The 27,155-nt window shown below is 40.0% G+C and overlaps 2 protein-coding genes across 3 annotated transcripts; one reads left to right on the forward strand and one right to left on the reverse strand.

The window, feature by feature from the left end:
- Positions 1-10,086, forward strand: mafk (v-maf avian musculoaponeurotic fibrosarcoma oncogene homolog K). Of its 2 annotated transcripts, none has more exons than XM_028411104.1 (3): positions 1-136; positions 6,110-6,188; positions 6,263-10,086. In XM_028411104.1, exons 2-3 carry the CDS (start codon positions 6,144-6,146, stop codon positions 6,698-6,700), a joined length of 483 nt encoding a protein of 160 aa, XP_028266905.1. In that variant the 5' UTR covers positions 1-136; positions 6,110-6,143; the 3' UTR covers positions 6,701-10,086. The 2 variants fall into 2 exon arrangements, with proteins under 2 accessions (XP_028266905.1, XP_028266907.1); XM_028411106.1 differs by lacking the exon at positions 1-136 and adding an exon at positions 166-235.
- On the reverse strand, positions 10,081-27,047 carry tmem184a (transmembrane protein 184a). Its single transcript, XM_028411103.1, has 9 exons — positions 26,650-27,047; positions 26,185-26,406; positions 21,265-21,430; positions 20,355-20,445; positions 18,541-18,616; positions 15,381-15,472; positions 13,981-14,150; positions 13,509-13,706; positions 10,081-12,063 (listed from the first exon to the last, which is right to left on the reverse strand). Exons 2-9 carry the CDS (start codon positions 26,404-26,406, stop codon positions 11,834-11,836), a joined length of 1,245 nt encoding a protein of 414 aa, XP_028266904.1. The 5' UTR covers positions 26,650-27,047; the 3' UTR covers positions 10,081-11,833.
- Between the last annotated feature and the right edge of the window lie 108 nt (positions 27,048-27,155).

Consider the following 27,155-nt stretch of genomic DNA (forward strand, 5'->3'; position numbering starts at 1 on the left):
CGAGGATACAGCGCTGCCCGTCAAGCTGGACTCTTTTACTCCAAGTGCGTAAAAGTGACTTCGTCGGCTGAATCGGAGACATATACTCCGCCACTTTTACGCATTCCAGGCTCCACATATATCCGCGTCCACAGAGGTGAGCTTGTTGTTTTTTTTTTCCTTTTGGGAAGATGTTTTGACATTCCTTTCTAAATTGCACAAGTTCTCACGGTGACATTTTGGCGCACGCAGGCAGGTTTGTGTCTTTTTTTTTTGGTTTGATCCGTGTTTATGAAAGTTGGTGTTGACTTTGTGGATTGTTTCAGTCGCGCCGACACGTGTTGTGTTGGAGAAACATAACATAATGCAGCGTAGAAAGAAAACGATATTAATGTCTTTGGTGATTTTTCTTTTGATTTTAGAAATTTATTTAAATATTATTTCATAAAAATAATAAAATAGGGCACAGGGAAAAGCATGGGCGTGTTTGTTAATGTAAAAAATAATAATAAATAAAAAAAATGAATAAAAATAAAACATTATTTCAAAGCAGATACAGCTAATGTTAATGTTGTGGAATATATATAAATATATGCCTATAAAAAACATTGTTTTGTTTACTATTTATAGCCTACTTTATGTTACGGGCTTTTACCTCCTGACTGGCATTAAATATATTTCCAGCATTTTCACATCCACTTTAATTCAGGTTGCTTTCAGATGGTGTTTTTAATAGACTTTGCTATAATGCATAAATACCATCCTTGGTTTTGACAACGGAATCAACACGTGCTCTGCATTTTTAGACATGTGGGACAAAGGGCAGAGTTGGGACCACCGGGGCTGCAGTCACTAAACATCAGGAGGAGCGCATATTTCCACAAACTATAAATCACTCTGTGGAAGACGGGCTGGCTTTTGTCTTATCACTGTTTAAACCTCTCATCATAAATCTCCAGGCTAAGAAATGACCTAATAGAATTTCTCAACTGTGACCTCACCTTTTGAATAACTTGAGGAGTGACCTTTTTAATACCATTGTGATAATGGAAAATATGTGTGTGTTTGGCTTTAGATTTTGAGTCTCTGAACGGCCTCTTGTTCATCTTGGTGCTCTCTCCTCTGTCATGAGGCTAACATATGGTTCCATCACCAAAGTGATGATGTCTTTGTTGGATGGAGAAGTTACAGCTGCTGACTCATTTTAGCACCCATGGCACATTGGGAGAAATTTCCCCTGGTGTATATATATATATGGGGTTGAATTGTCTCTGTGGTTTCTCTGGACAGTGGTGATAGATGAAAGCAGCATGCAAATAAAAAAAGTGTGCACAGTGTGAAAGTGAAATATTTGTGGTTAGTGATGACTCATAGGGAACAAGTTCGCTGTGATGTGTTTTCTGCTCTTACAGGAGAAAAAACGTTGGTGTATTGACTATTAGATGCTATATTTTGTATAATGTATGTATGAGGTGACTGTGAACTGTTATATAGTGTCTGACAGCACTAACTTTGCCACCCACAGTGATTTGCATCCTGTCTTTTCCTGCTTTTCTGACAGACTGACCCTTTCTTTAACCTCACTCTGTGTCAGGTTTAATCATTTATGTATTTATAGAGTTGTTTTCTGCATAAAAAAAAATTGCATTTCTTTGCATTCTTGACATTTCTTGACATCCCATCTGCGTCTTTGACTGAGAGATAATCCTTTTTCCTAAGATAATCTGTGAGTTCTCCTCCCTTTTCCCGTACAAAAGTTCCGGCAGCCATGCCAACCATTTCCAAGGTTCTCTGTACTTTTCCTTCCTCTTAGTTGAAACAACGGGATTTTCCAGGAAACGTCAGATCAGGAGGGTGTGATTCCCTGCCGCTGGTCGTCGCTTTTACCAGTAAACAGCATGACTCACCGCTCAGCTATGCTCTCCATTTCCTTCACATATTATCCCACCAAATGTGCTGCGCTAGAGAAAGAGCAGAGCGCTTGAATTCCCCCCCACCTCCCTGCATTAAAAAAAAAGTGCAAGAAAAGCAAGAGCTTTCTCAGACTGTCAAGGGAAGCAACAAGTCTGCTAAAACCTGCTCCCAAAGTGACACAAAAAGAGAAGAAAAAACAAAGAGTCCAGACAAGCAAATGCTCCATTTATCACAGTGAAGCCTTTGATATGCTGTTTATTTTAGGGGGAAGACTGGGCCCCACAGTTACCTGCTGGAACTGAAGACCAACCATGAACTTGACCAGATCCCTGACTTTAAAAACATTGGGGGTCAGGGAGGAAAAAGAAGCTACATATAGGTTTACAAAGCTCATTTTGTCACAAAAAGGAGTCACAGTATTTAATGAATTTGCCTGGCTTAGGCTGAAATGTAGTCATGTAAAATGTTGTCCTTCTGATACATCAACCCAGATACATCAAAGAAAAACTAGCAAGAACTAAGGCTGACTGTGGTCAGAAGAAGTGTCAAAGTGTCAAAAACTGCAGTTCTACCTGCAGCCTATAGGGGCTGACTCCAAAAGTGAGTCATTCCCTATTGACCTCCATTTTAAAAACATGTTTACAGCCTGAATTTTTATAATGCTCACGTGTATGTTTAATGTTATATAATTATTGGAATGGCAGGTGGGTAAGTGAGCTTTCTGCCCACCTGTCAGCCTGACCACCTCTCTTCCACCTCCTCCATCTGGAGGTTAAGGTGGAACATGGGGACTGTTAGAGCCTTCTCAAAACAGTGAGATGCTCTGTCCATAGTTATATACAGTCTATGGACGCACAGATCTACTACTAATATCAGATATTGGCACTAATATTGACCAAATAGCTAGATCAGCTAGCTAGATCATGTTGTTTAATGGGGTGGATCTGTTCACTTTAAATCAGCACATGTATCCTTACATAGGGCAACAAACCAGAGGGAGTCAGTATTTCACACTTGCCATGCAGAACAACTTTGACAGCTACGTGCAACATCTGCAAAATATATGTTATTGGTGGATAACAAAGCAACCGAACACACCACAAATGTGACAGCAAACAGCCTGTTAGTTTATCTGTTCTGTGAGTGGAAACACCTCTCGATACCAACCAAACAGCTGAGCAAGGAAACGCAGATGTGACAAAAGCTGCAGTTCCTTGCACAGCCACTTGAGGCTGGCTTCAATCACCAAAGAACTGCTAAAATATTTATTTACAGCCTGTGATACCAGCAGGTGGTGTTAGTCTGTGTGTGTGTCATCTTCTTGTGCACTGGTTTATTACAACAGCCAATCGGAGGGATCATTCTCACTGACGTGGCTAATTCAACATGCCGACTCAGCTGAAAGCTGTGCCAGTGGTGCAGGGCCACAGGTGCTCCCAGGTTGTCTGATATTAGCCAAAGGCTGACCCTCAGCCTGGTACCCAGCGCAGATTGCACCATCTGCTTCTACAGTTAGTTTAAGTTTACACTGAGGTAGCTCAAAAACACACACATCTACAACTACAGTAGTAGCAACCTAAGCCGACTGTGCCATCTGAACCAAAATGTTGCACTTGAACACACCAAGCAGACTACAGGCAATGACCAACTTGTTACCAACATATTATTTCTCAGCAGTCTTACACAAGACACTTTGTTGCTTGATCTTAAGTTTCTTCATTCCAGATGGCCATATTGTTCTAAAATCATTTGCACATTGGAATGTTCAGAAGAGATGAAGAAGGGGAAAAAAAACTGAGAGGAGCTTATCCCTACTCTGCTGGATTGCTAGTGCCAGTGGTGTGGGACACATCACAAGAAAATAGGGCCACACGCGCTCTGACTGGTGTGTCACATGCCTTTAATGGGTTCTGTACAAACAAAGAACAGAAACACAGCTATGAAATGTGCGTTTATTGGGAGGAAATGGTTAATAGTAGCCTTTTTTTTTGCTGTATACTGAAAAGTAAGGCGTGTTGTTTACAAAGAAAGACTGACTTAAACACATGTGCACGCAGGCTGCTTTTGATTTGTTTGTCCAGAATGATGGCCGCTTGTGAATTCCAGACATTTTGTGAATTTCGCAGCCATTGTTTTACAAGTGGGATCGTCTGCACTACCCCCCCCCCCCCCCCCCCCCCCCCCCCTTCAACCGCCCAAGTGCATGGCAGGACATATTCAGACTGCATGCGAAGATCTGCCTGCCTGCATATATGCACATGTGTGTTCTTTCAGGAATGTAGAAGGGGGGGTTGTGCTTTATTCGCCATCTGTGGCTTTCCTTTGAGGTATTTTCCCAGACTCCCTTTTCTTATGAAAAAACCTAATAGGAGTTGCTTTGGTTTGGTCTGTGTGGCACTGTCATTATAAAGTGTGTGTGATATAATTGCTGCTTTTCTTTAACTCGGTGGAAACGTTCAAGATCATGAAAACATTGTCCCTGTGCAAGTTGCACAAACATAAGCGCATGCCTAAGGAATTTGCAGGGAAACAACCTTGCCTGTTGGTCGGGACTGGGGCCCTTTCTTGTATGAAGAGAGGGAGGCCCCTGCACTGCTTTTCCATGATCTTTGTAAAAGGAATATACCCAGGGACCCCCCACCCCCCTCTGATGCAATCCCACTTAAATCAGACCCTTTCAGCCAACTAGAGTGTTTTCATGCGCTTCATCTTGATTTGAAATTCAATTTTGTAAATAAAAGAGTGCAACACATTGTTTTTTTTAAATCTCTCACATGATTTTGTTTTTTTAGCTGCATTAGCAATATTTATAGCCCAAGATGGGGAAAACATCCTAAAACGCACAGCCACACCCAGACTTTTTTTTCTTCTGCAGACCACAGAATATCACTTATCGCGTGCTGCTTTAAATTGTTTAGTTGGCAGAAATTTGTGTCAGCACTGTGTGTGCTAAATATATCCAGCAGAGTTAAATAAGGGCATAGAGCAGCTCAGGAAAGCCCAGTGTGTAAGAGGATCCGACCGGAGAGAGAGAGAGAGAGACATCCAATCGATAGACTACATTGTCTCGCAGCAGAAAATACATCAGTGACTATAAAGGAAAGTATTTCTCTGTGTGACACTCTGTCTCCAGGAATTTTCCACATGCTGCTGCGTAAAGTTCAGCATTAACTGTAAATGTTACGGGGGTCTGTTTCAATGTGTGATGAGGAGGCAGAGCGGCAGGAGTCAAAGGGAAAGATCATCATCTTATTTGCACTATGTATGGGCTGTGTTGCGGTTATGAATGAGACTTGTTTACCCTTTTGGTGACCATGTGACTCACACTCCCACGCCCATTGGCAGGGCGTTTCCATGGTAGCTGTAGAGCATGGAACAGTGCGCTGGTAGTTAAGCTGGCCTGTCGGTCCTGAAATGGAGCCTTTGGGGGGTGGGGGGTGGGTGGTGGGGAGGGTTGAGGGATCACAGCTCAGCGTGTTCGCTTTTTTTGGCCATGGCAGCAGTCTGGAAAGCATGTGGCTCGCTCTAATGAGGCTTTGCTAAAAACTACCCTGGCAAAAATGGCTTAGGCAGAGGGGGAGCTGAAATGCAAAGTTCTGTGAAGAGCAGAGGAGGGTGGGGTGTGTGTGTGTAGGGTGGGGGGTCGCCTGCTTCTAATTTTGCTTGGTCTAGTGAACTACATTGCAAGGGCAGCCCTCCACTACTAAGTAAATAAGTGTGCTGGTAATCAACGGTGTCATGCTGCCCTCTGCTGGCATCTATTAAGACAAACACTCGTGTTGACACAGAGTGATGTAATGCTGGAATGTTGTGATGTGTGTGTGCAGTGAATTTATAGAGAGGAGTGTCAGAGGTAGCAGAACATATGTGTATTCAACACAAGCCCTGCATTAAAAATCAAACTTGCCACACTATGATGACATACATTTTTGTTTTACATATTATGATAACTGCATATTTATAGTGTAGAAAAATGTATATAGATTGTATATAAGATATATTTAAAGAGCTGTTAATTTTCACAGTCTTAATTTTATCCTTCTTAATAGTTATCATTCTAACATGGTGCTGTGGACCAATTAAAGGCCAAGAAACGGGACTAACATCCATTCACAGTCTTTTTTTCTCTTCTCTGTAGGAAGTACAGCACTTTAGTAACCGTATTCTAAATGTTGTGTTTGTTGTGTAGCTACTTACATTGTTTTCCTCTTCTCAGAGTGTCTTCTGTGAGATTGTGGTCAGTTGTCTGCATGCAGGGAATGACGACTCACTTCAAGACGAGCAAAGCTTTAAAGGTAAGAGTGAGAGATGTGTGAGAAAATGTTTGATGTGACGCTGCTGTTCTTCATCACATGGTCACTTCCTGCAGGTCAAGAAGGAGGTAGGAGAGAATGCCCCGGCGCTCAGCGACGACGAGCTGGTGGCCATGTCTGTGCGGGAGCTCAACCAGCACCTGCGTGGGCTGACCAAGGAGGACGTCGTCCGGTTAAAGCAGCGCCGGCGGACCCTGAAGAACCGTGGTTACGCCGCCAGCTGCCGCATCAAGCGTGTTACCCAGAAGGAAGAGCTGGAGAGACAAAAGACAGAGCTGCAGCAGGAGGTGGACAAGCTGGCCCGTGAAAACGCCAGCATGAGGCTGGAGTTGGATGCCCTGCGAGCCAAGTACGAGGCCCTGCAGTGTTTTGCCCGGACTGTGACCCGAGGGCCCCTCTCGCCTGGCAAGGTGGCCACCACCAGCGTCATCACCATCGTCAAGTCCACCAACCACAACAACTCCAGCCCAACCCCGTTCTCGGCTCCTTCCTAGTGTTGACAGGACTGGGCTCTCCTTCCTGGTTCTGACCTGGCCTGAACCCGCTCATCCTGTACTGAGAGGACGCTCAGTAGTTAGACTGAGGGATGGAATGGGGTGGCGAGGTCTGATGTGATGTTATGCTGCATTCACAATTCTGTCTCCATCCCTTCTGTCTCTCTTACACACCTTGTCTGTGCACTGTGCAAACTCCCCCGTCCCTGACCCCCAGCACCGGCAGGGTGTCAGGCCTCTGTGACCCTACCTCTATGACTAACAGCACAGATTTGCTTTTCTGCCACGCCTTTACTACGTTGAAGCCCATGGTCTGGGACAGCCTTTAAGAAAAAATATGATCTAGCAATGTAAAAAGAGCCTTAAATACATGAACATCACATCTCAATGAGGTGTTAGCTTTCCAGCATAGCCACAGATACCAGATGCCTTTGAGAGGCAGCCAAACACAGCAGCAGATGTTTTCGCCGATAATGTCCCTCTTCTCTTTTTAGGAGGTGCAAAGCAGTAAAATCACAGGTTTGAGTGTTGTTGAAGTGAAAACGCCGCACTGACCAAAATTCCGTCAAATGGCTCTACTAGTTGCTGTGAAGTCATTGGAATCAGGTTGTAAGCAGTCTGAGGGCTTCCATGGCAGTCCAAAGTGTCAAACCAAAAGTAAACGGACACCATATAGGATACTGCTTGTCTATTTTTAGCCTTAAAGGAGGAAACGTTCAAGCTACTAATGATTTTTTTTTATTGATTGATTGCTTATTATTGAATGATCAATGTGTTCAGACATTTTTTTTTCTGACAAATCGGTAAAGAATGTTCCAGTTTCCACATTCATTCACTGGGTAATTATTGCCTAATGGTCTGGACAAAGAACCAGAAAATGGTGTCCACATACTTTTGTCCATATAGTGTATATTAAGGATTTGTGCCTTTTCCAACTACACATCTTCAGGTTGCTGTCACAGACAATATATTATCGGGGCTGACTATATACACACACTTGTTTAACAGACTTTAAATGTTATAGGCTGAATTGTAAAATCAGTCATTTTGTTTTAGCACTTATGAGGAAACTGTTAAGATACAGTCTAAAATACAACACAGGGCAACTTATATGTACAGCTGAGGATGAATCTGGAGTTACTGGAGCGATAATACAAATGTGGTGTGACCACTCACTCCTCATGTAACAAAGGATACTCTGATATGTAACTGCAGCACTTACACTTTGCCTCATTTTATATGCCGCTCTTCAGTAGGTAATCCATATTGGATAAATGAGAGTGGTCCTTATAAGTATGATGCAATTCATTTCACTTCCTGTATATTACAGATCTAGGAGATGATAAAAAAAAAAATGTCACTTTACATTGAGAACTCCGTCCAAACAGAATCATTCCTTACTGCTGGGTCACCAGAAGTGCTGTCGCCGCCGGTGTTGGTCACAGTTAGCTATTTTACCTTGCTTTTTTTTTTTTAATGACACACTCTTCTGCAAGAGAACTCCTGACACCGAATCTCTAGAAACAGTGGTGTCATGACGACGAGTGCAGTAAACACCTTGCCCGTGTTGTTGTATTTTTTTTTTGTTTTTTTTGTAATATTTAAATATGAAATTCACTTGAAATCGAAGCCGTTCTTACCGAGGATCCATTCCTAATTTGGAGTGAAGTCAATAGAGATTGTTCATGTCAGGATTTTCTCTTGGCAGAGAGGACATGACTGTTCTTCCCCTGTTCCATAGCTGCAAAGAACAGTATGGGGAACTTTGCTGCTGTACAACCTGCTGTGATTTTTTATTTTTTTTTTTATAGCAGGGGCATTGCTGTGTTCTTACTCTCGTTTTGTATTTTTCACTTGGTTTCTATGTTGATACATCCTGTTCTTTCTCTGATACCTAGTTTTATATGCATATACAGTATATAAATATATATATATATATATTACATATTTTTCTATATTTATGTCCTTCACTATCCTGGGAGTGGTGTGATTATGTAATCAGTCTAATTCTATTGATGCTACAATGAGACAGCTATTCTTCTCTGTGAGTATTTATAGCCCATGAATAGTTTTTTCTCAGCACATTTTCTATTTGTCTAATGCACAAATTGGACAGAGTGTGACTGGGGTTACATACAGGCTGCAGCTAATTATACATAATGATCAAGAATGAACCGTTTAAAAGCAGTCTGGCTGCCAGATCACACCGTTAAGAGAGGGGCACGCTGTTGTTATTTCCTTTAATAACCCGTTCTTACATAAAATAGCATGAGACAGGTTGCAAAACAATTTGAAAATCTGGATATCTTCAACACATATCTTAGCTCTGAAACAGTCATTACAAAGTGACTGTAACATATACCCGATCAATTCCAAAGCCGTCTAAGACTCTGTTCACTCGCGCCTCCTATGGTGAAGCCTGTATAGATGGCAAATAAACACATGTTTACATTTACCAACACAGACAATATGGATAAAAGCATTTTCCTCAAAGCATTACAGTGACCTCTAGTGGTGAGGTTAAACCGACGAGGCCTTGAGAAGAATTTAAAGCACTTATTGCTGCATTTAAGGTGATTTTTTTCAATAATTACCAGAATTTTTTTAAAGGTTACATGTTATATATTTCTGTAATGTGCCAAATAAAAGACAAACCTTTCTCTGGGTGAATTAAGTACTCTGTTGTTAAGCCTACATTCAGAGGTCCATTCATGCTCTTAAGCTAAGCCAAACAGAATGCTATGTTGTTTGCTAAAATAAAAATAATTTTAATGAATACATATATGTTAAGTTTACCTGCCTTAGATGTTTACTTAAACTAAAAATTAAATGAGTAAGTAAATGTGATAGGAGCTGCAATATAATGTTTATAATGAACTGTTATTTTCATTATAAACAATGCAAACTGTATAGATGCTTGTATATCATGTTGAGATTAATTTAAATGAACTTTGGTTAAATAAGCTTCCAAACACAAGCTCAGTCAGTCCTACAAGCTACAGCTCCTATACAGTATTTAACTTTAGCCATTAGTGTTTAGAAGGAGCTAGTACACAAGATGACATGGTGAAATGATGAATGGAATACATTGAATGTTAGTTCAACAGCAGCCATTTCTATGTTAAGTATGTCATTTTTTTTGTTTCTGGTCTCATGGCAACACATTTGAGTGACTGTAATTTTAAGAGGACAGAAAAAAGGCAGCATAAACTAAGTATATGTACCCTTCACAACTGCTCATATATTGTATATTTATTTCATTGATTTGTGTAATTTTATTCAAACAAACGCCTAAATTATTTTTTATTTTACATTCATTTATTTACATGTTTTCTCAATGAAACTACCCTCATGTACAAATAAATTCTGTATTGTTTCTGCTCTGACTGAAGTATGCTAAATTATTCCTAGAAATAAGTCTGGTTTGTCTGTTTTTTTTTTTGGTACTTTCAAAATAAAAGCATAATTAAAATCTTCATTTGCTCAATTGAACATCAAGGGGGCAAGACCATAAGCTGTCACTAGTGGGTGATCTTCAGCGCCTTTAATGTGCCCCTTCTGTGGATCAGCTGTCACTTTGCTTAAGGTTTACCCACGATTCCCATTTTTGATCAGAGATTGACATATATAACAAGATGTGACATGAGATATTAAATGAAAAATTCTGTTATTGTTTTTACAGACCGATAAGAGAATAAACAACAAGTTTATAATTCAAAAGGAATATCTGCAGTATGACGATAAACACGACTACAGCTGGAAGTGACAGTCCTATTTATCCATGATGGGATCACATTTTTAAAGCTACAGTACGTCATGACTCTCGCAATGTGGCTCTTAACAGATTCTGTCCCTAATACCGTTGAGTGCACTTCAAGGAAGGCTCTAGGGTGCAGTCTATACTCGACAGAGTCTTTATTACAGAGGCAAAACAATGACTTTATTTTGCATTAGTATCAAACAACAGTAAGACACGCAAACCTTTTATTTTTGTACCCAACTGTAAATTAATATCTGCTTTCCCATAAAAGCCGTTATTGGCACAACAGGGTATACAAATTCAACAAACAAGGGCTTTATATGTAGAAATTGGTCTCTAATAACTACTGTGTCTCCTATATTTAAGTCATTTAAACCTGGCGAAGTGGAAAATACAGAAAGCGTCACCTGTGTTTCTCCTCATGTTTTTTCTAACTGGGCCCAAACTACACACAATAAATACATTAAGATCTTCCCGATTCAGTATCCAAACATATTTTTTTACATAAACAGGACAAACTTCACAGTTTGTACTAATTACATTCTGTACATAATCCCTGGAACATGAAGTTATAATATTAATAGTCAATAGCGCGGAAACTGCATAAAACTAATTGCTAGCATCCGTCTAGTTGCAGTGAATTACACTCTTTAGCATGCTAGGGCAATCGATGAGACTAATAGAACTCCCACTTTGTAGGAGACAGGTTTATCCAATATGTCCCTGCTACGGTGCATACAAAGGATTGTGAAGTGCAGTCTGCAGTTTGAAGTGCCTGCTCCAAATCTAATGTGTCTTTGAACGCCTCCTTCCATTTGTCAGGAAACCGTGCGGAGGAATGCTCAGCAAATACTTCAAACAAGCAGATGCGAGAAACGGTCCATGAAGTGCCATTCCCAGCCATCCCTGTCTTCCCTGCTACCCACCTGGAGTCACGTATTAATCATCTTCTCTTTGAAACTGACATGAATCAGAGGAAACACACTTCAGACAGCCAGAGAGCGAGTGGTGACAGAAACAGAATCAGCATCGGGGACGCGGCAGTGCATCCAGCGGCTTGATTTAAAGCTCCAGACTCGTTGGATGCAGTGAAGGCGACATGTCATTTTCCTGTGATTATTACTGCCAGGATGGAGATAGATCAGTTCCCAGGCTATTAAGCTACAAATTTGAAAATTTCCTCCTCCTCTTGGTGCTTAAATTATCATTAAAACAGGACATGACGAAGCGGTCCATCTTAAATACTGGGATAATGAAAATTAAACACCTGGGCTGAATCCAGCTCTGTGCAACATGCCATACAGCTGTTCCCCTAGGGGGTCAAAGATAGAGGTGGCAAGGGCACAAACACCTGGATCTTGCTGGAAAAATGCCTAGAACTCATCATCAGATGTAATCAGCATGATTTTGTCAGACTTGCGGGAGCTCTTGTTTCCTGCGGGTGCTTTTCCGTTGGCGCTTGGCTGGGACACCTCCTGTGTAGATTGCTGGGTGTACTGCTGATAGGCCGGGGAGAAGTTGTGGATGGCGTCCTGCACCATGTCTCCTGGGTTTATGGTTTCCTTCAGACCGCTGGAGATGCTCTGCATAGGTGGCATGTTCTCTGCAGGGGCAGGGACAGAGGTGTGTTTATGGTCAGACAGTTATGAAGTCTTAAATAGATAAGACTATTTTTGCCAATTATTTAATTGAAATGATACATTACTCATGCATTCAGAGACAATCTAAAATAATTCTGTAACGCGATCATTGCTAGGCTACTTATGTTTGGGATACCAGGCTAAAGCAACTCAAATCTAATTTCTGGCTGTATTTGTCAGAGATACTTCCAGTTTTTATGTTTAAAAAAATATATGAGAAGAGTGAATGCCATAGATCTGTGTTTTATTATTCAGCATGACAGCCTGTCCTAAGGAATGACAGCAGCCTATAAAAACAGCAGGCCACAGCACAGAAGATTTTCTTCAATGTTAGCGACAGCTAGAAGTGGTCTAGCATTTGGGACACATTAGATACCCACAATGCATTTAGGCTGTATCAGCGATGATTTAATGTTTATTCCCATCATGTCATGAATTTATTAAACCTTTCACTGCTACTAACTGTGCAAAGAAATTCATAGTAGCACCCAGCTGTGAGCCAGGCTGAACTAAAAGGAGGTCCGAAGCAGAAAGAGAGCCGGCGGACATTCGCAGCCTTCTTTTTCAGGGTCATTGCTTAAGGAAGTGGCACAAGAGAAGGGCAAGGTGGGGTTTGGGTGTGTGATGGGGCAGTTAGGCATGGTCTGCTGAGTTTCTCCTTACAGCCTGCCTGCACCACAGGGCAAAGACAATCTGTAGAAACCACAAGTGTGGCAATCTTTCAATCACATATCAACACCTGAGGGGATGTTAATGTTACTGTTATGAAGTTCATAACAGGGAAACACACAGGAGATTGTAATATGATTGAAATGTAATAATCAGATGCCCGCTTTGTTAAAACCAGTATCTCATATATTTTGTATTAACACATCCTAATCAGTTTAGGGTATGTAGGATTTCCTTTTGCAAACACAAAAATGACCAGAAGTCGTTCCTGACTGACGTCAAAGCAGTGACATTCACCCTGCGCTTGTTAAAGTGCTGTGGCTTTGAACTCCCTGTTCCCTTCTGCTTTGCTTTAATGGCAACTGTCCTCTGAGACATCAGTAACAATGTACACCCTTAGACTGATGGCTACCCCTACAATCTGACACGAGAGAAATTTAAATACAAGTATGTAAATACAAGTAAATTTTAGTTTCTGTTTCAGTTCAGAGGGGCTGAGTGGTAAATCTCACTTTAAGATTCGGTGTGACTGGTCTAAGTGGCTGGTCTAAAGCTACAGAGGAACACAATTACCGTTACCTCGAACACTTCCAAGCCTGTCAGTCCTTATTCTGCAGGGGGAGTAGGGCAATTAGCCTCGGAACACATCAACACATTTTCAAGGCGAGGACAAGACAAAGTAACGATCTCTCCTGGCTGCTTTTCTCTGCTCTCTGTGCAATCTCTGAGCGTCACTCACCTGGCACCTCGTTTTTTTTCTCCTGGTACACGGTGCAGGTGAAGGCGTATCGCAGGGCAATGGCGGCGAAGAACATTTCGATGCAGATGATGAAGTTCTGCCAGCCGGCTGCCACGGTGCCGGCGCCGACCTCGTGCCCGTCAATGAAAAGAGCGTTGGGAATTACGCCGCAGCGCTCCAGGATGGCGAGGACCATCCCTACAGAAGACATGTATTGTCAATGTATACCTAAAGTGACAGGCATACATGTGAAAAGTAGACCTGACTAGGTGGAACATAAAAAAAAGTTATTCTCTGACATTAAAGTAAAGAAATCTATGTGGTATATTTTCCCTATAACAGTAGATAAATAAACCAAAAAAAATAAACCATCTCAACTTTATTTCCTTAGATTTGAATATTACCTCCTCCACTGGCACAATATTATGTCCTGTAATTATAGAAAAACAAAACTGAATAGGGGTGAACTCACCTTGCCAGAAGGACAAGAAGATGACTGATTTAATTGTGAGAAATTTGAGCACTGGTTCGTACGGCCTGAGGAGGTCACTTGTGGCGAAGAAGAAGAGGAAGAGTGCGTAGAGCGCCAGGCTGACTGAGAAGTTGTAGATGATTGTGATGTACAGGTATCCTCCATTCACACTGCACAGAAAGAGCAAGGGGCAATGTAAAGGGGCAGTTCACCACAAAAAGCAAATATTGTGTAGGTACGTTTTTCAGTTAGTTAGAAAGAAGGTAGAAATCTACAGTCAAAAGTCAAAAAAGTGCAACTCACACAGACACTAGACAGAAACTACAAACATGAATGTTTAATTTGTGAAAAGTGTTTTTGTCCACTTTCCCAAGTTTAAAGGTTTGTTTGTAGTTCGCACTGTTACTTCCGCTACAGCTGATAAAAAAAGGCACATATCTAGATTTAATTGTCAGTCAGCCTTTCTACCCTTTTTTACATTCTGGAGAGGCTCTCTGAGGACTCAGCTGTGACTGCTCTAATTACTTCCATGCAGTATAGAGTGCATGGTTGGCTGAAAGCGTATAAGTAAACAATCTGTAAATCACTGTGGTCTTGCTGCAGAGCTTAAAGACAGAGTTATTTCTGCCTGATAATTTCGCTGTTCAACTATAAGGAGGAAGAATTGAATCAAGTCTGTCTTACAGCTTGACAATATGAGTGTGATGATATAAAGGCCTCAGTGAGCCTTCTGTGTTGTCACAGCTGAATCTTCAGGAAGAGAACTGAAAGGAGAAGAAGAGCGCCTGAAAATAAAGCCGGGCAGAATTTAAAGCCTGAGGGTTTTATAGCTTTTGATTACATGCTAAAGACAATTTTATTAAATATATTACCGTCTCCTTATTCTTCTGAGATTCTTATTGGCTCATCTCAAGCACTGAGATGCATCTAAATTAGATTTGTCAGTCTGCAATTTATCCCCAGCCTTTGTATCACTTGACATTCAAAGTATGAAATGAAGCTATGCGTCTCCCCTTACAATGATGTTCTTCACTGACTGGAACATGAGAGTAATTTGCATTTATTTGAACACTTCCTACATTTGTGGAAAAGTTGCTATGTAACTACTGAAGTCCATATTGTAGAAACTTTTGAATTGCTCCTTTCACTATCAACATGACAGTGACACAACTGGGACAACATGCCAAGTTTGAACCCGTCCCTTTCTGCTCGATATGAAATCCAAACATTTTCATCATGCCTACTGTGAAGAGGTGATATAATTATCTCCCCTTCCAAATTGTTTCAGCGTGCACGTAAACAGCAAACAAGCCTTCTGGCAATGACAAGAATGTGCGCGGAAAACAACGAGAGAAATGCAAAAAAAAGAAAAAGAAAGAAAGAAAAGGGAGGTTGCTCACTTAAAGTCTCCGTCGTGATATTTGCCGAAGGCCTGCAGGATGATGGTGATGACTGCCATGACGGGTTTGACAACACAGAACTGGAGAGTTGCCTGGAGAACACATTAGAATTCAGAGTGAGACACCAAGCAAGGACACCACAGAGGAAGATGACAGAATCTGTATGTACATCTCATTAGATGGGAGAGATTTGGACAACAAGCTGCTCATTTCACACTTTAGTGATTAGGTGTTTTTTTCCAGATTAAAAGATTCAAAATCCTTCACTGAAGATGTGCAACGTATCCTCTAATGAAGTAGCCTTGAATGAAAGATAATGATGTTCATGTGGAATGGACTGGACAACAGGAGGATGGAGACCTTCATGTAATCTGACTGGAGGAGCAGCCTCCTGTATTGAAGCCTGAATAAGTCTGACTGAGGCTAAAACACCTATCTTTGCAAAGCAACACATCACAGTCGTTAAACTTGATTAGCCAGAATGAGTTTTTCTTTCTTCTGAATGACCAGAGATATGATGACCTCAGAAAAATGTCATCGGTGATTATTTTGCCCTGCACCTGTCCTCATGTCCGCTTTTCACTCTGTGTACCCCTGTGGAAATAAGCTAGAATGTAAATTTCTGTAATAATTCGACACACAATGTTCCAGTGGATTCTGATTGAAAAGAGCTCCTGCTTCACAGTCAGTAACCCTCTCTATGCAATTTAAAATTCTTTACACACAGTAATACCATTATACAAACCCAAGGTGTGTACATTCTATACTAACAACTCCTTTTAATTACAAATTTCCTTCTTATGTTGTATTTTAAAATCTTTGTTGGCAGCCTGGTACTGAATATTACTTTCACTGTATTTGTTGCTCACTGGCAGCAACTCTTGACAGCAACACTCCACTATTTAGAGTTTTACAAATAGACCTCTTCCAAGAGGTAACAGAGTTATTATGAAATCTATGTATCAGACCTCAAGCCTTATATTTTTTCGTGTAGGTGTCTGCTCATGCAACTTTAATTTCTGGAGAAAACTCAGAAGCCTTTCTGATAAAACCTCTGCTGCTCAACACCTAGTAATTATTTATGTCAGCCGGGCTTGTGTATTCTGACTGCCTTTCCTCCTGCCTCTGAATGGGAGCTCTGTGACTGGCCATTGTTTAAACTTAAAATAACACATGACTGACATATCAGCTACATCTGAGAGTAGAGGAACGTTAGCAGTCAGGTCAGTTGTGCGTCAGGTCTCATGTGGCGAATGAACCATGTTCACAGGCAGATCCCACCTGAAGTGTAGGGTGTTTGTTATAGAAAGAGAGTGGGTAAAGACGGCAGACACAGGACAGTTCAATACTGGGAGAACCTCATGTTGCCATGTCAGTCCATCCACAATCAGGTCAGAGCTACTGTTAATTAATCACAGCTTGGGGGATCTATTAAAAGGGAGTATTACAGTGCCATTAAGGGTCACCTATAAACCTCTAAATAAACATGTTCAGCTTGCTGACATTTTGTTGAAAGCAGAGCAGCCATATCGATCAGAAAAGGTGGCTTAAAAATTTAAGGAGGAAAAAAACAGATGTTTCTGTAACATGGCCCAGTGAAGTCCAAAATTCTTTTAAATGTCCAACTCCAATAAAAAACAAGGTCCTGTTTATATTTAACTCCAGTACCTAGCTAAGGCCCTTTTGTAACCTTAAATATGTCGTTATAACCATATAACTATGGACAAACAGTCTGTGATGTCACTCACACCCAGGATTATGCAAACATTTCTTTATATAATAATCCACCCTCTGTACAGTTGTAATAAAAGTGTAACTTATACAGATTTTATTGTTGTACCAGGCTGTAACATTGGGGTCTATTGTCTTATGGTTTTTCTTAGAAATAAAGAGTAATATCAAGTTTCTTTTGTGGCCTCTGGGGACTTTTCTATGATTTTTTTTATCCAAGGGACCCTGTTGATACTGTAATATTACACTAGCAATGCAAAATATAGTAAATCATGGTACAATAGCAAAACACAGTTATTCATTTGGATCCAGCACAACAACCTGGTGCCCAGTTTTAAGAGAACAACACCCTTAAGTCTCCCACAGTATGATAAAAACCTTAAAACTGAAATGTCAAACAACCGTTTAGGATGTAATCCTCTAACCTTATCTACAAGAACCACCATTACTCTGGGCTGCTTTTCCATATCAGCGCTTCATTTGTTAAGGCCTCGTCTAATGACACACTCGTGTTTAGAATTTTAATACTTTTTATCCCCCAAAACAGATCAAGACCTTTCAGATCCTCTGCTGGTTTTTTGACCTCAGTTTAGCATGACTGAAGAACACATTGACGTTTTCTTTCTCCAAATTGCATAATTGTATGATCAATATTTACATGGAGTGTGTCAGTGACTCAGCCTGAATAAATTAAGTCAATCCTTATTTCTGATTCAGGATTCTTGACCTGCGAAACAGCATTTAATAATTTCTGAAGTGTTCGACGTATTGATTTCTGAAAGGTTCCATTTGATGGAAGGCTTTTTTATATATAAAGCAGAAAACTCTAGGCTCTTTCATTTGGCCTACACACATTTTTAGCACAATGCTTCTATTTAAAATCAGCCCTGCTGATATTCAAACATCCTCTCATTGAGAGAGAGAGAGCTTGCTTTGTTTTCCTTCCAAAAAACACTACACACAGGATTCCAGTCAGTGTTTATCACGTGCGTCTCATAAAAGAATGCTTCATTTCACTGTGTATTTTGTTTTGAAGCTGTAACGCTCAGTCTCAATATCCATCAGTGTTAGACTGGGAGCTTGTGCAGTATCCCAAGGCACAGGGAGGGAGCTCTGCGCTGACAACTCATATCATCTCTCTGTGTTTATTATCAAGCGGCTCTCACCTGAACTCAATTACTTTCCTTTTTTTTTTAAACCAACGGGTGTTATCCTCTGAACAGCACATAGCCAACTGTAACAGCTGTCATTTTTTATAGTCTGAAGACAGAATGCTAGATTACAGTTTGGTGTTATTATTTTTTTTTAATGACAATTTGATGTATTATTTCTTAGTGTGTGTGTGTGTGTGTGTGTGTGTGTGTGTGTTTATTTCTGTGGCCAGAAGGAACAACTCTAAAGCAGAGATAAGGGGATGACTGAAGCTCACCTGTTTGCAGAATCTTAAAAAGCCGATAGAGTAGCTCATTCCAGTGAGGCAGCATGTACCGTAGAGACAGCTTGACCTGTGAAGGGAACAGGAAGTGATCAGATAATGAGTCACATTAAGGCTGGAATGAAAAAAAACCTACATATTAAGTGTATAAGGACAGGTCAAATGAAAACATATATGAGAGAGAATATCTTTGGACCACAGATGGACACACACACACAAAACTTCAATGATGTCTCTCAGATCTCTGTGAAACTCTGCTTGCCACTTTGTATTGGACCATTAATCATAGGTGTGTATTTATGTCTGTGTATTTGAAGTTCACCACAGGTGGCAGTGTAAATTAGTGCAGCAGGTGACATCTATATGAGGCACAGGTGCAACAGATCATCTCATCATGCAGGGTGAGAGGAGCTCAGAAAAGCCACATGATCAAGTCAACCACTCTACCATCATACAGGCGTATGTTTGCAGAATAAAGGACACTGTTGGTGTGTACTAAAGATCTAGTTTGAAGAAAATGTTGTATGGACCGTTTCCTCTCTTTGCTTATTTTATTGTGTTTTGATAGAAAATCTAACCAAACAGACCATATCATAACTTAAAAGTTAAATAAACTGTAAAATGTTTGATTAATTGTGTGTTAATTAGTGGTAAGTAGTAATGATGTTCATAATACATACCCAACATATATATATACATACCCATATATATATATATATATATATATATATATATATATATATATATATATATATAGAATGTGTGTGTGTATATATATATATATATATATATATATATACACACACACATTCTCATTCTTACTAGTTATTATCATCACATCTGTTACTGTGTTTTAGAGGTTGGAGAAAACATGGAACAATACAGCTGTAATGTGGGTGTTTTCCACTTTCCACATGGGTCACCATGATTCATAATCAAAGGGTGTGCACACAAACACAAGGCTGCTTCAATTTCATGTGACTGCACATGTGCTGACATGTTCCTTCCAAACAAATTTGGAAGGAAGCTGTGTGAAAACTCCATCACTACAACAGTCTATAGAAGACAAGCAAATGTGCAGGCAGGCCTGAGAAAATGTTTCTGCATCTGTGATGTCCACAATCACCACTAAAGAACGATAATCCCAACCAACCCAAGGCTGAGAGGAAGATTACGACTAAACAGCTCACAATCAGTCAGATGCAGCCACATGATCTAAGGTGCTGTTCAGAGCACTTTAGGTGCCCTTGAAGCTCAGACCTTGCAAATATATCATCATGTTTCATTATGTGCCTTTGTCTGTAGCTTTAATTGTACCTGCAACCAGATTCACATTCAAATGGTAACATGAGCATGATCAGGCAAAATTAATTCAAATTAGGAAGAAACAAATCAGTGCATGTAGAGTGAAAATAGCTCAATCCTCTGCAGCGTCTTTAAAAATATACAGCTACATCTAAGGTGTATTTTTTTAAGAACTGGGAACATTAAATACATTAATACAACATGCACAGTCATTAGTGGAGCTTGCATTTTGTCTGTGTTTGTGGAGCTCTATCACACTCTGTGGCTGAGTCAGCCATAAACAGTCTATAAAGACTGGTCAAAAGAGATACACAGCTGTCTATAAGAAACACAGTGATTTACTGGCAGCACTTTCAGTGGACTGTTCAAACTAAAGGCTTATCCAAGGCCAGACGGTGCACCTTGTACCTTCTGTGATCATAAACAAGAAGCAGCAACCAATTCATTTAAGCTCCTGTGTCAACAGTACAAATCTTTCACCCTGCAGCATGTACAACACTCACTGTATGGGCTTCCCTCGAATCTCTGACATGATCGCGCTCTCTCCTCCCAGATACTCAAAGGACAGGCTCAGGAAGTTGTAAATGACAAACGCTGAAACACAAGAGAGGATTTGTTTCTTATTAAAAATGTGTGCCGACATGATTTTAAACGTACAATAATTTTTCACCTTCAAGTACAACTTCACTGAAAAGGTCAAACAATTTTCATAGGAATAAAACTTCCACATGATAAAAAATAATTAGTCCTACATTTTGGAACAATAACTGTTTCAGTCCTTACATTAAGAAGCTTCCGAGGGTTCTGTGTCTTGGAAATCCCTTCCTAATCCTTTGTTGCTATTTAAGGAGGGATTAAATGAAGCTAATGCAGATGGTGTCCAGTCAAGAGAAGGTTCATTATGTTTTAGCCGTAGCCGCTGGTGGTATTCTACTCTCCCTGCTTTCTGATGCACCGCACTATCAATCAGCCACAAAATTGGCCTGCAAACTGGAAACTAATCTCTTGAATAATGTATTTCCTATTTTTCCTCTTTTTCAAATTACTTGTAATCCATTTTGCATATGACTCACCTTTGCCACTGCTGAAGTGCTTTGGACCTAAAACTTTGCTACATAATTACAGAAATAGTGTAAAAAGGTAATTAAAGTACAACCTAAAATGTAATAGAATAAACCTTTAAATAGATGATCTATTTGTTTGTTTCACTGTAAAGCAACACATGCTCCTAGAGTTACACCTTCTAGAAATGAAACCTCTGATAACGAGGTCTCCTTACATGAGAACAATGGTTGGTGAGCAAAACTAGTTTGTCCACTTTCTACTTTCTCCTCCTCACAGCAGACTAAGATATGAGGGCAGGAAAATAAATGCTGTTGTCTACATATATCATTTTCAGCTCGTTCAACGTACCTTCATAGCAGTCTCGAACTGAGTCAAAGTAGACGTAATACTGGTCGTTGCTGATGAAAAGGAGGCTGAGCCAGGAGTCAAAGGCATAAACTGGCACAATAAAGAGGATCCGGATGATGTAGCGCTGTTCGTTGGGGATGGTGTAGGATCGAAGGTGTGTGTAGATCTACAATGAAAACACGGACATAAAAAAATCAGTAAACATGGAGAAAATCCTTTCAAGTATAAAACTTAAAATCATTTGGAAACCATTCACTAAATTTTGTTGGTATTATGTGAATGGTAGACTGCATTACTTTTAATGAATGAACATGAACTGTCACCTCACATACAACAGGTGTTTTGGTATGAATTGCTAAGACAAACAGATATATAGAGCTGTTTTTACCAGTCCCTGTGCACCAAGGCTTGTGTCAATGTTCAATCCGAGCATAGGGGACAGGTGGGGTACACCCTGGTCAGGCTGCCAGTGTATCACAGCTAATCAAAGACAAACAACCACACTCACACCAGTGGCCAATTTAGAATCCCCAGTTAACCTAACATGCACCTCTTTGGTATGACATGGTAAGAAGCCAGAGAGTACTCCTCATCAGAGGAAGAACGTCCAAACGACAACAATGGCTGTAGTTATTTTGTATTATTTGATGAGTACATAAATCCTCACTTTTATGTCTTCAGACTCTGATTAAAACAATTGTTCAACATTTTCCATTTTACATATTTGTAAAACATCCACCATGGGCACTTAAATACTTTATTACTAGTATTCATAAAATGTTTAACTATTTATTTATTGTTTTGTTTTATGTTAGTTGAAATATCCCCCAATGGGGATGAATAAAGTATCTATCTATCTATCTATGAAGCAGAAAATGCTAAATGTTGCTATTGCTATAACCTTGTCTGATTAATTAACAGGGTTCATACAAATTCAAGCCCAGGTAGCCATTAATAAAATGGCAACCTCTCATCATCTCTGACTCACTGTGACTTTAGAGGAATCGGGAATCATCTTTCTCAACTTTACCTTCATGCAAGTTACAAATATATGATGATATTGAAAAGTAAAACCTGCCCATACCAAATACATCATCCACTGTGGGTTTGATTACTCACTAATCAAACTGTTTGCTATTTATAAGACAGGCTGATAAAAAAAAAAAAAAAAAGATTTTAAAAGACTTAGAATCAGGAACCGCATTTGCATACAGCAGGGGAGGTTACAAAGTCATCTCAGAGAGTTTATATGCTGATCACTCAGGCACAGTAAAGACAGGTTGTCTATAAATGGAGGTGACGCAGTGCTCCCTAAAGGCGGGCGCTTAGTTTCAGAATCACAAATAGGGTATAAATTATGAATGTTACTCTGTTATTAGCTTAAGCTTGCTGTGCTAGATGCTTGTGACATAGATAAAGATCAAGTTGCATTTTATAGGCAAATATTGCAGAAAATACAGGTACACGCTGGCAATTAACACAACAGACCTTGTTATTTTTAGAGTGTAATAATCAGTATGTGTATGGTAACATTAGCTTCAGTTTATAAAACAAAGAAAGAAGAAATAACGCTGTAAAGAGTCCAACCTCCTGACAGTAAACAATAATCAATGTATTCATTTTATATGGTTGGTATTATTTATGGCCACATTTTATCTTCCTGACTGTTCTGTAATGCAGCGGCGAGGTCGTCTAGGATAAAAAATGATTACCCAACTCTCATCTTAATGACTTCCCACAGCCTTCCTGCCTCAAACCTCTGACCACACCTCATTTTATACAGCTTCCACTCTGCAAACATCAAAACTTTGTTTCACCAAGCTGATAAAAGGATTTAACCTTTAGTTTTAACACACAGGACTCTCCCACATGGCCCCTATTGGCCTCTGTAAATGGAATGTAGTGAGGCTGACGACATTAAGGGGAATACACGCAGCTCGAGGCAGAAAAGGCAGAACCATTCTTTTCAATGACCTTTACATTGTAGCCAAGGCTTGACGTGGCCACACTAACACTTGAGACTACTAGTAGCACAGGTAATGAGGCTGAAAAAATGAGAAGCTTTCCCATTGTGACCTCAAGTAACTGAGCTGTATGTCATTACAACAGTGTGAGGAAACATTTGGTAGTGTGATGCCAGAAAAGCTAAATAGTTCCAAAGGTTATGTTAGATGATCGGATGAATAACTTCTTATTTGACTAATACTCACAGGATGTCTTCAACTAATCAATTAGCAGATTTAATTGATAATCAGTCAAGTCATTGTTGTCCCTGTCCATGTGGAATATTACTATTGATGACTCACTTTCCATAAAAAGACCATTTATAAAGGACTAACAACTAAAAGTTTCTCAGTCCACCACAATGCTCATGGCTCATTAGTCGACTAATGGTGTATGAGGAGCAATCCGAGTAATCACATCAAGCTCAAGACACTGCAGACTAATAACTGTCACTCTCTATAGAGACACACAACAAAAGCATTGTTTCAATATTTTAACACTAGCTCATCTGACAACCAAGTTGTGTGTGATCGCTCCCTGGTGAAAGTGCAGCAACAACTTTGATGAGTTGGTCAAGTTATGTATAAACAAATATGCCAACATTATCCTCGCTTCAGATGTACAAATGGTTGGTGAATTTTTTAGACTTTGTTTTTCACAATTTTCTGATAATATAGGGCAAATAAATACATTAAAAAAGCTTCATCTAAAGCACATGAAAGTTCATGTGCAAAAAAAACTAAAACAAAAACAAACTTTATTATTATTATTATTATTATTATTATTATTATTATAGAATATACATCATTAGGCCTTTTTACTTTTTGAATGATCTTCCTCTTTGAAATTCTCCCTAAACATGTGGACCAACCCTTTTCACACTTCTCAACATGTGCAGCTTGATTAAATGCTCATTAAAGGCACCACATTAAAGCCTGATTACAGTGAGCATGGGGGTGGGGTGTGATGCATTTGGCCGTCTCTACAAGTGAAATGAAGCAGAATGTACATGATGCCCTCCATTTGCTTGAAAAGACGGAAAACTGCTGTCCTTCCTGACTTCGTACACAGCACCTTCCTTTCGGTAATTCATAGCTGTACTCTTAATAATGGCTTCAAGTAAAGACTTATTTCTGCAATTTCTGCTATAAGTGCAGAGGGAATTACAAAGTTGAAGACAGAAATAACCTGAACGGAAATCAATCTGCATGCTTTAACTAATAGAGGATGAGCAAAACATAATAAAGTCATACAAAGGGAGATAAATCCTCCCTGCTGCTCTTAATCCCCAAACGCTTCAAGTTGCAAAGGGACCAATAAGCCCACCATGAAAAATGAGCCACCCTCCATGGGATTACTAGTCCAAAAAGCATTGGCAACATTACAGCAAAGAGGATCTAAGGTCATTGTCTATCTGTGTTTAGTATTCAGAATGTGACTTTAAGAGTCTATAGCAATCCTCTCGAGCCGAATCAGATGAAACACCACCAGCATTGCAACACTGGTCCTGCAGACCATTTCATTCCCCTTGTCCTGAAGCCTGTTGCAAACTGGCTCCCTGTGGAACACTTGCTATTTATTTGTTCAATTAAAATGTCTTGCTGGCAAGTGCTTTGGACAAACACGTACTATATTAAAAAGATAGAAACTAATTTGCTGGAATACTGAGTCACAAATCCCTAAACATGGTTTGTTTTCAGATTGCTCGATGCAACACGCCAATGCTCTGTGATTACGTCAATATGTTTACAGAGATACATCACAGGAAACACAGATACATACAATGCAACTAGTTTCTTCTGTCAAGTGCTTTTTTTTTTATTCAATAGGGTTATGTACTGGTGCTGGCAGTGGTTTTTGTCTACCTTTGCCAGACACTGCTACAGCATAAAAATCATCCACCACTCGTGCAGAATAATGATGATATGCTGGATAAGTTAAGCTATACCAGTTTACAGCAGAGACCCAGCCTCCAACCTTCAGCTGCTAAACTAAAAACAAACACTAACCATATGATGTAATCAGCAGAAGAAAGCACATGCCCAAATTTATGTGCATCTATGTTATGTTTGCATACCGTGTCTTTTAAAATTACCCACATTTCATATTACTGATGTTTATGTTTAAGGTGCAATCTTACAACTTGCACCTTTAATGTGCTATGGAATATAAATTCTAACCTGATGTTGGATCGATGCATTTTGTGTTAATCATCAACTAAACTGGGCACTATTACAACTGCGCCACTTGAAAACAACAGCGAACAGGAAAACAACTGCGTCATCTTTTAGAACACTGTAAATGTTATCTCCATATCAATTGATTTTCCTGCTGATATTACACAGCACCCGTCTGCATTCTCTGCAAATGATAAAACCGTAATGATAAGCTATCACCTTCGCACAGTGGGAAACTCACATACACACGAGAGGAAGCACACATTTACTACAGTGGTGAAATGGATTCTGGGTGAAGACGGTCTCTGTTGAGCTATTTATTTTGCATGGCCATCTTCCTGCACCCCACACAGAGAAGGCTTGCTGTGTATTCATTGTCCTGTTATTTTAATGTTATTTTAATTTCATAGTCACTTTGGACTATAAAGTAAGCAAAATAATCTCAGTGGTGGAGTGGAAGCTGGGAAGGGACATTAATACCTGCCTGCAAACAAAGTAATTCTTTTAAACTGGATAAGAAAATGTGAAAATAAGCAGTGTGAGCTGAAGCACTGAGCTGTAAGATAATAAGCCTCTATGACTATAAGGATGTGCTTCTGTCCTCTGGCAAGGGAGGTGCAGTCTGTCAGTTCTCTGATTACACATTTACATCATTCAGTGAGGACTGTGTTACCCTCTGTTGTGTGATGCTGTGATTTCTTGCATACATATTGACATACAAATGGCAAAAAAAGCTCACCTGGTGGCATGTTATGAGCAAGGCAGACCAGACGAATATCCCAGATAGGGCCTGAGCGGCCAAAGTGTTTAGGAACATCTGGTTCTCTATGATTGACCCGTTGCCGGTTCTGATAATGGTCATATTGGAGATGCCTGACGTGGATGGAAGAATTGGTGCATCCAGGTGTACAATAGAGTCATTGTCGGCTTGTGAAGCCACATCTTTGAAAGAGACATTCATCTGAAACAGAGAGACAACATGACGTTAGTGAAAGGCACACAATACAGGAAAAGCTTCCATATGGGTTTGACTGAATATTACTCATTTAATGCTGCCAGGTGGGCAAAAAATATAAGATTTACTCATTATACACATTACTAAACACTATCTTTTTTTTATAGAAACAGGCTGTCCTGCAAACGTTGTTTAAATGATCTTAGTGTAGGCTATATGAACCGTCTTAGCTGTCAACAAGCAGCTCACCTTGTCCCGGAGAGCGTGCAAGCAGCTTTATCCTGTTTAGAAGGCACAGTCCACGAACAGGATCAACATGGAGACTAAAATGACTTTTCAGAATTAACCACAAAGGCATTTGCTGCCATTTACAAACCGCCCGTCGACTTCATCAACAACGGCTTCGACAGGCTACACTTCCTTGTTTAAAGCAGGTGCCTCACCGAGGTCGAAGTCCGCTCAGTCAGCAAGCATAAAGTCAAAAAATAAAAAATAAAGCTGCCAGTGAAGTATAAATATTTCAATGTCCTCTAGCGTTTACTCTGTGAAGCAAAAGAAAGGTTTAACTTCAGTGTAAACAATAAGAGATTTGAATATATCCCTAAGCGGCGACTCAGAAGACGCACAACGCAGATAAACAGGTTGGGCACAGGTGAAGAAGTCACGTGGTACATGCTCTGCGTGTGGCGTCATCACGTCTGTTATCCCACAGCCTGCATGGTTTGGATGAGAAAAATGTCATCAGCTACTGTGGA

This window comes from Parambassis ranga, chromosome 8 (genome assembly GCF_900634625.1).
Source record: "Parambassis ranga chromosome 8, fParRan2.1, whole genome shotgun sequence".
Taxonomy (NCBI): domain Eukaryota; kingdom Metazoa; phylum Chordata; class Actinopteri; family Ambassidae; genus Parambassis; species Parambassis ranga.